The 13,426-nt window shown below is 37.7% G+C and overlaps 1 protein-coding gene across 1 annotated transcript in view; it reads left to right on the top strand.

The window, feature by feature from the left end:
- The window catches only part of LOC149300386 (Golgi integral membrane protein 4-like), a 47,522-nt gene extending 36,561 nt beyond the window's left edge, over nucleotides 1–10,961 (top strand). The window contains exons 11-14 of the mRNA XM_089485442.1: nucleotides 1,606–1,706; nucleotides 2,603–2,764; nucleotides 3,249–3,317; nucleotides 10,821–10,961. Coding sequence (XP_089341568.1) covers nucleotides 1,606–1,706; nucleotides 2,603–2,764; nucleotides 3,249–3,317; nucleotides 10,821–10,961 — 473 coding nt within the window. The remainder of the gene's footprint in view (nucleotides 1–1,605; nucleotides 1,707–2,602; nucleotides 2,765–3,248; nucleotides 3,318–10,820) is intronic.
- The last annotated feature ends 2,465 nt before the right edge of the window (nucleotides 10,962–13,426 follow it).

Genomic DNA, 13,426 nt, shown 5'->3' with positions numbered 1-13,426 from the left:
TTTGTCTTTGTGTTTATTAAAAAACATCTGGTTTGACCAGAATGTAGCCTTCTGTTGGAGTGAAACAGAACCATAGAAATAGATTGCAGATTTGGCCCCTTTTGGCCCATCTAGTCTGCCCATTTGTCCCGACGTAAAGACTCAAACCTTAACCAGTCCTCGGCCTTGTCTTAGATTCAGTCTATGTTCGGCTTTATCCCGTGCATGTTTAAATTACATGCTTTATTAGACTCTACCACTTCTGCTTGGAAGCTGTGCTATTGATTTAACACCCTCCTACTTCCTTACGTTGCATCTATGCCTCTGACTCTAGTTTTAGATTATGACCTCATTTTCTAACATTTCTCCTCCTCTGAAATAAACTTCCTCCATTAACTTTACTTATAAGTTAACATCTCCCCATTAAGGCACACATAAGATTCATTCTTAAGTGGACTTGCCATGTACAATTCCTTTCTGTTTGGCAATCGCTTGTTCTTGCCAATGTATAATGGCGCAGATCATCTTGCAATGCTTGCATCATGGGCCATATTTATGTTTCAGGCTTGTGTTCAAGGCCCTTTCCTTGTGTTTGTAATCCACCTTAGCTAAAAATATAACCTTTTCCTTTTTTTTTTAATTATTACAGCAAAAGTATTTTATTCTGTTCTGCAGCAACACTAGTGTTTTATTTATCTCCCACAGTGCAGACGGAGTCATAAAAAAAGAGCCATCTAACCTTTATTACTCAATATACAGCACTAGGTTTTTGCCAACCATTGTAAATAACTGAAATAAATAAAAAATATATAATGCAGAGCATCATATAGATCAGCGAATGCCTCCCCTATAAATCCTTTTAAGTTTCCATTAAAGGATTTTGCAAGCAGAATGCGATCATCATGGGGAGAATAGAGAGTCCAGTTTGAAACCCATCTCAAGCAGGTCTTATGAAGCATAATAAATGGTAGACAATAACATAGAAAAGGTATTTAATGGAGGTCTCATAATGTAACACTTACAAGCCACATGGGGTGCTACCCTTTCTATTAGACTGGAGTCTTGCTGTTCTTTATTGCCACTGATGTAACTTGAAAGACTAAAAATAGATGATACAAATTTGTGCAGAATTGTGTAATTCACCTTATTCAAATAGTTCTTTAAGCATATAGAGTGTTTTGAGATTCTTGTGTTACTTTTTCGGAGTTGAAGGTTGTGTGGTTGTAGTGGGAAAGCCATGAAAATTAGCACTTCTTGCTAATCTTCGGACTTCAGATACACATTTCATAAATTTGATTTGTGTTTAGGATTATTGATCTAATGTAAAATGAATATTTTTACACGCAACTTTAAGTCTACACATAAGAATGGTATGGCCAATAAGCTTGTGTAAGGACCTGGCTTTAACCACTTTAATTTATTCTTCCAAGGAATTATGAAGATGGTGTGCTTGTTATGTTTGTAAGGGAGATCTCTCTTAAAAATCCCTAAACCCTCATAATAATATTCATAACATTTCACTCCAGGAACATAATTCTTATTGCACAGCACTGTGACGATTCGCGCACCTTCACGTCTTAATTGCTGATGTAGAACGTTTCCTAAAGTCCTGACATTTCATTCCAGCTTACGAAAAGGATAATCACCAAGATGAAGCAGAAGACGCTAATAATGCAAATGAGGAAAATGGCATGGATCAGCGAGTTGAAAGCAGAGAGAAACAGGAGGTATGTTTCATATATTGAGATAAATAAGAGTTGACCGCTCTTTCTGACATCGGCCTGGCTAATGTGACGGAAAGCATCACAGCGTATCGGATGCTACCGAATATAACAGATGGATTTTGGCACTGCATCTTAAATACAGTTACGGTAATCGTGATTGAAACATTTTATATGACTCCTGGAGATCTTATGGAGTGTTTTAATTTTCTTTTAATTGCTTAATGTCAGAAAGTTTACTCCTCTTAAGTTGTTTTGTAGTATGTGTAAGTTTACCCATTAACTCGCAGCCACTATTGATCTAGAATATTTCACTTAGGGTTACAGATGAGTTTTTTTTTTAAGAGATTGATTTGGTTTGTTCAGCCAGACCAAATGTTTGGATAGGGAATCAAGATGACTTATGAACATTGAGAGAGAGAGAGAGACACTCCTATCCTGAGTCCTGAGACTCCTATCGCCCCTCCACCTCACTCCCCCATCTTCTTCCCTCATCCTCTTCAATAAATAGGATAATTTATTTGCAGCCCCTCTAAAAAACAGAAATGATATCCAAACCTGTTCTTTATTTATCTGTGGAGGATACCCTGCTACTTTTATTTTCCTTAACATAAAGTCACGTCTTTACAAATTTGCATACAAATCACGTTTTCTTGGGAAATCCTTGTATATGGTTGTTATTAAATCCAGATTTTTTTTCAAGCAAAGAACTCTTTGCAATTTTTGCATTAAAACAGAAAGGAAAATAAAAGCAAAAAATATTTTGCTTTGGCGTGTATTTTAATCAAGCACTTTAATCTTATATTCAGACAAATGTGTTATGTATAAAACATAGTTGACACATTGCATCCTCTAACAAATACTGCTTTAATCCAATGGTACAATGATTTATGCACGGGTAGAAAACTGATGCAGAAGATGTCAACCCTGCGGACGATCCCAATAACCAAGGTGAAGATGAATTTGAGGAGGCGGAACAAGAGCGAGAAGAGAATCTTCCAGATGAAAATGAACAGCACAGACAGCAACACCAGGGCCAGCCAGAGGGCCAAGAGCATTTAGTAGTAAGTTGTTTTGGCATAACAGAGAATAAAGTGCCAGGAGATGTCACATGGAGGCAGAAGTACTCCACAAGACAGAGGCTTACATGAAAGTCAGCACCGAAAACCTAAGACTTCATCATGTTTTCCCTGCTTGTACAGAAAACACACACGTTGTTATGCTTCAGTTGCAAGGCAAATGGCTAACAATATTTGTAGCACAAGACACTGTAATTATTTTTAATGAAATTCTCCTTTTTGTTCAGTATTGAAGCAAATGAGAAATTATTTCGGTTTAGTGCATGGGTGGCATGAATTTCACCTTCCATTGGTTATTTTTTTCTATGTTTGAGTGTACATTTACAGAATTTAAGAGCCAGATAACATGTTATCTGTGTTAACAGTGAAAATCATGTAGGTTTCAATGGCATGCCAGGCCAGTTACAGTTGCATAGGTATTTCTCAGTCGTTAAATAAATCATTTAAATATGTATCTGTTTATTTAAAGTTGGCAGGCAACCCCGACCAGCAGGAGGATAATATAGATGAACAGTACCAAGAGGAATTAGAAGAAGAGGTATTTATACAAATTTTTTTTGTTATTATATTTAACCAAATATATATTAAAACTAACAATCTAATCATTTGGATGAAAAGTTGAGTGTAATTGTTGACTTGTTTATTGCATGAGTGGCTAAATAATGTAAGAACATGGATCATGAAAGACCCATATATTTTTACAAGCTGCAATGGCAACTAATTTCACGACTGACATAACCACAAATGGTTTACAGAAGGTTACAGAGGACAAGTGAATTGATTGTTTATGGAACTGTGTTCCCAATAACTTATTCCCTCTACAAACCCCATCTCTTATTTGACCTCAGCCAGAGATTTATTGTGTTCTATACTCTCGTTAACTTTTTCTTTCTTTACACAACACATTGATTTATTTTGGTCACATACATCACGGCTGTCTAACAAGTAATGCAAAGGCTTCTGAGACTATTAGAACTTCCTTAAGTGACACATGACAAGGTTAGTAAACGGGGACAGCCATGTGAAAAAGAACACCCTCTTTGAATTGTATGGTTTTACATATCAGGACATAATAACAATAATCTGTTCCTTAGCAGATCTAAAAATTAGGTAAATGCAATATCAGATGAACAACAACACATGACATTACACTGTGTCATGAGTTATTCAACACAAATAAAGCCAAAATGGAGAAGCCATGTGCGGAAGAACTAAGTACACCCTTACTGCTTCCATAGGAATTAAGATGCTAAGTAGCAGACAGGTGCTGCTAAGCAAGGTTCCTTATTGTTTTAGCAGTTTGCTTGTCTGGAGGTGCTTGTCAGGTGTGTGTTAATACAATGCCAAGGAGGAAAGACATCAGCAATGATCTTAGAGAAGCAATTATTGCTGGCCATCAATCTGAAGAGATATACGACCATTTCAAAACAATTTTAAAGTACATCATTCTACATTGAGAAATATTATTCAAAAGTGGACATCGCAGCAAATTCACCCCAAGGTCAGACAGTCCAATGCTCAGAGAAGTTGGGGGGAAAAAACCCAGACTTTACATCTCAGGCTCTACAGGCCTCAGTAAGCATGTTAAATGTCCATGACACTACAATTAGAAAAAGACTGAACAAGTATGGCGTGTTTGAAAGGGTTGTCATGAGAAATCCTCTTTTCTCTCTCAGAAGCATATGGCAGCATGACTTAAGTTTGCAAAGTTGCATCTGAACAAACCACAAGTCTTCTGGAAAAATGTCCTTTGGATGTTTGGCCATAATGCATGGCGCCATGTTTGGCTGAAACCAAACGCAGCATATCAGCAAACACCTCATACCAACTGTTAAGCATGGTGGTGGAGGGGTGATGATTTGGGCTTGTTCCTAGGAGCTGGGAACCTTGCGGTCATTGAGTCGACCATGAACTCTTCTTTATACCAAAATATTCCTTCACAAAGATGTTAGACACTGGGAAAGTTATACAGAAAACAATTGCTTCACGTTATTGCTGCTAAAGGTTTTTCCACAATTTATTGAATCATAAGATGTACTTTCTCACATGACTTCTCCATTTTGCCTTATTTTTGTTGAATAAATAATTGAATAAATCATCACGGTGTAATATGTCACGTGTTGTTGTTCATCTGAGGTTGTATTTACCTAATCTTTAGACCTGCTAAGGAACCCAATGATTGTTAATATGTCCTGATATGTAAAACCGAAGAAGAGGGGGTCCTGGAACACGTCACGGTTATCAACAAGACACCAACCGTGGCAAAGAGAACATCTATGTTTTGTCAAGTGTTGATATATAAAATAGAAAGTGGGAGCAGGAAGAATCCTTTATGATTAGATTAATCTGTTAGATGTTACCTTGTACACAATAAAGTTGCTGGTTAAAAAAAAAATATAGAGTCCATATTGTTAATCCTTAAAGTCATGGGTGTCTAAAGGCAGCAAAAATAGAGTTCACTTCCTCCCTGTGGAATTTTTTGGTCGGTGATCGTGCAGAGCCTTTTGAAATGTGGGGAAGCTCTCAGATTAAGAATAAAGAGAGGAAATAAATGAATTAAAAACATAAAGGAAAAACATGAAAATAATGAATGGCGTGTACATGTTTCATTCCTTATGTTTACCTCATTTGTTTAATGTAGTATATGATCCTCACTCAGCTAGTGACTAGGGGGTTAATGAAAAGACCAAATGTAATCATTACACTCCCTGCTGACATAAAGTGAAACCTTACTCCCCACAGTATTAAAATAATTAATTGCTTAAGGGTCATATGTGTATCAAATCATAAACGGTAAAGAAACAAGTGTACCAAGAATATTGGAGTTAACATAATAGCATGAGTTGCTGTAACTAATAATTTCAATCAATAATTATTAGGTTCAAGAAGATCTTACAGAAGAAAGAAAAAGAGAACAAAATGGAGAAGAACCATATGGGGAACATGTAGAAACTGTAAGTAATATACAGAGGTGGACTGGACTTTCCATAATAGCCATTCTGTCTTAATAAAAGTGCCAAGTGTGATGGACTCTCATCATTTTACTATACCATAACTATGTGCTGACTTGTGGATGCACCTGATGTATGTGTGTGTGTGTGTGTGTATATGTATATGTATATATATATATATATATATATATATATATATATATATATATATATATATATATATATATATATATATATATATATACACACACACAGACAGACAACCTAATATCAAATTTTATTAGTTATACCAATGTTATTCACAGTAGCATTACCACCCATCTAGCCTTACTGTTATCATTATTGCTTACCTACTGTCAGACCCAGGCTTGGAAGAAGCCTATGTTGGCCTCACGTTTAACCATCCCTACTGCACATGACTGAACAACAAAAACACTCCAAACAATTGGTAATCCGTTTCCCTATCACTGCTAGTCCAGTAACCACTGGACCTTAAGTATGTTGCTCTACCTTACCTGTCACTCTCATATATATACCGTATTGGCTCGAATATAGGCCGCACCCTAAAAGTTAGGTGCTTTTTAAAGAAAAAAATTTCTTAGTTAAAAAAAAAAAAACACTTAGTGGAACAGATATGCTGCCACTCTGCCCTCACCAGATATGCTGCCACTCTGCCCTCACCAGATATGCTGCCACTCTGCCCTCACCAGATATACTGCCACTCTGCCCTCACCAGATATGCTGCCACTCTGCCCTCACCAGATATGCTGCCACTCTGCCCCCCCGAGATATGCTGCCACTCTGCCCCCCCCGAGATATGCTGCCACTCTGCCCCCCCGAGATATGTTGCCACTCTATCCCCCCCTGAGATGTGCCCCCCCGAGATATGCTGCTACTCTACCCCCCCGACATATGCTGCCACTCTGCCCCCAAGAGCCCCCCCCCTAGACTTACCGGTGCAGACTCCCCGGGGTCTTGCAGGGCCAGCGGGGGACAGCTACGCAGTACGCGTATTCAACTTCCGGTTCTGGCACTTCCGCCATGGGAAGTGCCGGCAAGGAAGATTGTTAGTGTACATCAAGCAGACGTTCACCGGCTGCGGCGATACAAGCGTTGACAACCTCTCGCTGGCACGCCTGCACAATCTCCCTTGCCGGTACTCCCCCTGGCAGCTGAGGTTGTTTACGTGCATCACCTCTGCCGGTGAACGTATATATATATATATATATATATATTTATATATATATATATATTTATATATATATAAAAGCCCTTGCCGCTGCATTTGCTTATATATATATATATATATATATATATATATATATATATATATATATATATATATATATATATATATATATATATATATATATATATCCCTTTATTCTTGGTGTCATGCTACCTGAACTTCCTTGAATTGACCAAACCCAGCAACTTGGGTTCTGAAAGTGTCGGTGCCTACTAATCAGTGATAATGAGAAGCAGTGGCGACTCTAGAAACAATATATAGGGGGGGCACACAAGATACCACAGTCAAACTGGGGGGGCATTAATAATTTCCACCATTAAATCATACCACTGAAAACACACACACACACATATATATATATATATATATATATTTTGCCAAAAGTAATGTGCTATGGAATGATACTTTTATTATTGGACAATACAATACTTGATCATTCAACATGGGAAGCCTGAAGCCACAATTTAGTACGACTAATCCTTGAAATCCTTTAAACAACACAATACCTTAACTTTTCCACTAAATGATTTCAGGGCCTAATATTAGTCCCTGCTGCCGATATATATATAAATATATATATAAATATTAGACCCTGCTGCCGATAGCAGGTATAGATCAACACATTAACACACAAACCCAGCTTTGCATGTATAGATCAATTGAAATTCACTTGTGATCTCAGCACTGAAGGTATATATCAAATAAACAGATATATAAACAGGTATACAATAATAATATATGAAATGTAGCATTGCAGGTATAGATCAAATCAATACATGGAAACAGCATTGCAGGTATTAATCAACTGAACAAGACATACAAACCCTGTATGGAAACATAGCATAGCAGATATGGATCTACAGAAGAACACACAAACCCAGCTTTGCAGGTACAGATCAATTGGAATTCACATAAAAACACGGCATTAAAGGTATATTTAAAACCCCCTAAATTACAGGGATAGATCACAGGTTGCACACCCCAACCACGCTGCCCACATAGAACCTGGCCAGCACCCAGATAACACACATGAGATTTGCCATCTTTGTCCCATATACACCCTGCCTGTGCCATCTTGGTCCCCAAGGCTCAAACATCCTGCTTTTTCTAACCATAGCGACATGTTCATTTGTGTCTTGCGCACTCCAGGTTTGTACTAGAAACACGTGCAGCCCCTCATTTGATGCACCAAGGGATGTCGTTTTTGCAAATGTGTACTTTTTGTGCCATAATTTAACTTCCTACGTGAGCAGTAATGCCACGTCAAGGCTTCAACCCTAATTACTGATCATTCACATGCTTTTCATATCTCCATTCACTCACAGAAGCACACGCCATTCTTTCCATACATTTACTCACAGAAGCACACACCATTCTTTCCCCTTACAATCCCAAAGAAATCATGGTAAAGGGAGAAGAAAAAATCACTTTTACAGCAAAAATAAGTTTTGCAGTAAAAATGCAAGGCGCTCCAGGGATGAGATGGTTACTCACGTACCGCACAGGCTAAATGGCTGATTTTAATAATATTTGCAGTTCATCAGGATTTCAAAAATTGCCTCCCTCTACCGTTGGCTAAATTTAACCCCATGATCAAAGGGATCATAGGATTAAAAATTAGTATCGGCCATTTTTAAAAAGGGAATGTGACTTTTTATAGCTATATGATCGCTGTGGTAACATTGGCTACCACAGTGATCATTTAGCTAGAATACGTAAACTTTTTTTTTTTTTTTAAAGTTAAACTACTTTATGTTTGAATAATTTAATTTGGGGGTTTCTAGGCAATTTTTATCTTTTTTTTATCTGCCTTTAGAGACCCCCAAATCATTTTTTTTTACATTTTTATTTTTTTTAACTTAATATTTTTTATTATTTTTTTACACTCTATATACCGTTGGAAAGGTGAGGCGATTACCTTTCCAATGGTATATGTTGGGGGTATGTAGCTGCTTAGATGCCTGAGATACAGGCATCTAAGCAGCATGCCCCCATACCTCTTTAACTGACAATTGTCAGTTGTTAATAAAGTTGCGCGGTGACGTCATCGCGTCATTGCGCGAGACGTCACCGGGCAGATCGGGTGGCCCCGGTGATGCCCTTCAGTGTGAGGGGCAGATCGCCGGGGTAGGTGGTGATGGCGGTCCACAGACCTCCATCAAGGTAAGATAGTGCTAGTGACGGCATGGTGCCGTCGTTAGCACCTGACTGGGACTGCTAGCGACGGCACCATGCAAATTCGGCGGGGGGGCAACAGGGGGGCAAGGAATAACCTAGGGGGGGCAATTGCCCCCCCTTGCCCCCTGTAGCGACGCCACTGATGAGAAGAAGCTACATGGCCTTACAGGCCTAACCAGTAGAGGCCTATCATTTACTGGTACTTTTTCTTGGGACTCCTCTGCACAAGCAGCATGCTTTTGTGGGCAATTGAAATGTGTGACTAATTGAACAACCCCTCCATTGTACAAAAATGTAGAGTAGTACATGATCAAAAAGGGAGAGGCATTAAGCGTTCTTGGTGTTTCTTTAATAAGGTTGTCGGGGTCTGGTGTGCACATGTTTTCTTTGAGAAGCGCCCCTTTTACTGTCCTACTGATAGGTTGGGTATTTTGTGTCTGTAAACCTGCCACCTATACAGAGCATAGAAGAGGTTTGCTTTGCAGATAGCAGTGCTTAAAGGGGAAAGGGATCTCAATTGCTTATTAATGTCCTTTAAGAGACGGCCACTCTTAGCCACCGACTATGCAATGACTTGCAGAATGGAGACAGATCATTCCTAACATTAAAGAAATATGATCTGCCTCCTCCAAAAGCCCTTGCCGCTGCATTTGCTTAGTTGGTGATGAATCAAGACCTTGAGGAGATTCATTCCAGAGATGCTTAATCTAGTGTTTTTTCCCTTTATAAAATTTATAAAGGTCACCTTGCTTATAGCCATTGAATCCCCCCCCCCCCCGTTTCCTTCAAACGTTTACTTCAAACGTTTACATCCTTTTTCTTCATCTATTTCCTGCTTATACCTTCCTTGGATTTTCAACACTCAATCCTCTCCCAGCTCTTCTTTTCTCTATCTAGTTGTGAATGTCTACCCCCCCAGTCAATTACCTGTTCACTCTATCCATCAAAACATTCTATCCACTTACCTCCAGACTAAAGAAAGAACAAAACGCACCTCTCTTTAATTTCCATATGTATTCAAGAAAGAATAAAGAAGTAAATGTAATGCATTTTAAAATAGTGCTATATGACCCACCCAAATTAAATTCCTAGCTTTTCATAAAACACATTATGTTGTTGCATAATCATATTTGCATTTAGTCCAATAATAATGTTTGATATGATAAACTGTGTAATTTATAATGATTTACATAAATGAATGCGCTCTAAGATTTGATTAATTACTCTATGCTCCTTTTGTATTCTGCGTGTCACCATTTGCTTTGAATAAATAATATAAAGAACAGTAACAGAATATCTCATATTTGATATTGATAGAAAGAACGGACTCTCAGGCAAATCACACCCAGGGCTTCTTTATCTTTTCATCACTATGTTGGCAGTATATGGGGCTGCAGCTGACATATATCAAATATTGGCATTTATATTGACAATGTCTTTCAAGGCAAACAAAGCTGTTCAATTTAAACAGAACATTTGTCTTGTATTGTTTTGATGCTATGGAAGTCGCTTCTTGTGGCCCCTGTTAAACGAAGGGACCCCTAAAATCAATGGACGTCAAGCATGACAGATTCTTTTTTTTTCCTTTGCATAGGCCCATTTGAAATCTTTGACCACCCTTGGTTTTCCTCATTGATTTCTTCTTCTTATACTTCCTTACCAGGCCTTGGAAAAGCAGATTGGTGCAGAGAGGGAGGAAGAAGCTGACCAAGAGGAGCACAAAGAGAGGAATGAAGACAACTATGAAGAAGAAGAGGAGGAAGAGGAGGATGGAGGGAAACAAAAGCAGAGAGCTGAAATGTGACGACATCCAAACCGGCATACACCACCTCAAAATGCAAATTCCAAGTTGGCCTTTTTTTTAAAAAAAAAGTCTTGTTCATTTTGTATTTTTTTTATATCAGATGAGGCATTTATATAAATTCTGTATTTTATAATATATTGCTTATTTTTATTAACAGTAACCTTTTTTGCAATAATGCAGTTTGATAGAAGCTATCTCTTAAAACACTTACACATTTAGTGTGAATGATAAAGTACCATTATCCTATAATATTGCCCCATTCTGACCAAACTCATTATTTTTTGGAGCAATGACTTATTTTTCCAGAGCAGTGGGTTGGTAGGGCTTGGTCTCCGTGAACCCAATCACAGCCCGTATACATTTGTATTTATTATTTATACAGTGTCTAGCATTTTAAAGTATCATTCATTTCGAAATCCAGCATACACAGAATCTTCATTCATTCATCCACTTATTATGTGCACGTCATGCGTATATTACCATTACTTAGTTAATATCTAACTGCCTTGTTTCTTGGATGTTAGTGTTTCACATCTACACTTTGTAGAGTAAAACGTAGGTAATTTCTACAGCTTTTTAGTACTTTCCAAGCAGTGACGTTCATATTGTCAAAATTAGCTAGAAATGCATGCATGATCCTCTGCAAATATTAGCAGAAAACACAGGCAGGGTGACACACAATGAATAATGCTGCTGTCAAGGAGAAAATATGAGACCGGTGAACTTCATATTGCTTTAGTACTTTGTTAGCAGGTTCTTTCCGTTTTGATTGTAACTAAAGTGGATTGGACTGTATCCTTGATATTTGATTCTAGTCTCTAAGGACCCCTAAAAGCCTGGCTTAGAGGTATTTCTTTGTGAGCACAAGTATTGCAATCCATGGTCATATAATTGGTGAGTTTGCAGTAATAAGCGGCTTCTGGAAGTATGTCTTTCCTTGGAGCCCATAATGGATTTGCTCCCTTACATGATATATCATAGCAGTGGCAATTTCTGAGATTAATTTAAAATGCTGAAGTCATTCATTTTTTGAGTCATTTTAGTATAGATATTTTTTACACATAAATGTTAATAGTTGCAGTACACATAGATAGATACGTACACAGTTGTAATCAAAATTATTCAACCTCCATTGCAAATCAGCTTTATAGTCTGTTTTGCTTATTTGTGCTGTTGTGAGTGATTCTCTTCAGTCATTATAAGTTGCATTTACAGTTCAATTTAGGGAACCACTTGACGCATTTGTTGTGTTCAGCTATTTCAGTTGCTTTTGTTTGTTTTCTTCATTGCAAACAGCTGAAAGTCAATAAACCTGATTTGCAACGAGGGTTGAATAATTTTGTTTGCAACTGTGTATAAGGTAATATCAAAGTGTAACTAATATGATGCAGAGGTGTTTATTCACTAAAGAGTGGGTTTTAGTTTCACCAATGTTACTATGTCATATTAAGGATCAATCCCAGTGAGCTTCTCCTGCAAGAACACCCGAGCCAACCCTTTATAATGCATAGTTAAATCAGTCAATCATTTGTGTAATTTACTCTATGGCCTTACACATTAAACACTCTAATAATGCAAATGCATTCTTCACTTATCCAGCCTAATAATAATTCTGTGAAGAAGAGGAGGAATTGCTTTCCATAAATCTTATTTCATATTTATCATGGTCTGGAAGGGTACTATGGCAGTTGCCTAAACAATATATTTGCTACTTTTGCTGATCTATTGATTGCGGATTTATTTGCAATAGACGACTCCATAGTGTTGCATTTTTAATAAACTTTTGTGATTGAGATAATAAATAGTTGAAAAGTGTTCTGCCTTGATACAGTCCCCTAGATTCAGTTTCTCTAATGCTAATAATCGTGTGTATTTAATATGATGTCACAGTGCTTTTTTTTTTCAGTATGTGTATATAATATATATAATACTGATTGGCACATGACATAAGGTTAAAGGGATGATGTTTATTTCAGATAATAGCCATTACCTTGAATCTTACATACTGATATGCAAAATGGCAGGGATTATTAAATGGTACTGTACAAAGCACATGTATTTTAGGTGTGCACAAAGGTACAGCTTTACTGGAAGCTAAACTATATTCTTTATTTAATGCATTCGATAATGCTTGCTTTATTCATGCACAGACATCTGAAATATTTATAGTAATGTTCGGTTATATTGTATCAAACATTTTTCTAGCATTGTGACTGAGCTGAAAGAAATACTTGCCGAGAACATCTGCCAGAGACATGTGTTTGTATAAATGGGGAATACACGATGGTAGATGTGGCTTAGTGGGGTGACAATAGAGGTCACGGATAGGCATAAGGCCACCAGCAACTCCTGCTCGTAATATTTGACGTAGGATGAGAGACATTCGGTCCATGTAGCCTGCCCATGGTAGTCTTCCTTGTTATTGTGTGTTCTCAGTGACCAAATGCACTGGTGTGTGACACCCT

The sequence above is a fragment of the Sceloporus occidentalis genome, unplaced genomic scaffold (genome assembly GCF_023333645.1).
Source record: "Sceloporus occidentalis isolate IW3139 unplaced genomic scaffold, rSceOcc1.0.p SCAF_25, whole genome shotgun sequence".
NCBI classification, from domain to species: domain Eukaryota; kingdom Metazoa; phylum Chordata; class Lepidosauria; order Squamata; family Phrynosomatidae; genus Sceloporus; species Sceloporus occidentalis.
The sequence above is the reverse complement of the archived record's forward strand: the minus strand, read 5'-3'. Positions and strand labels throughout refer to the sequence as shown.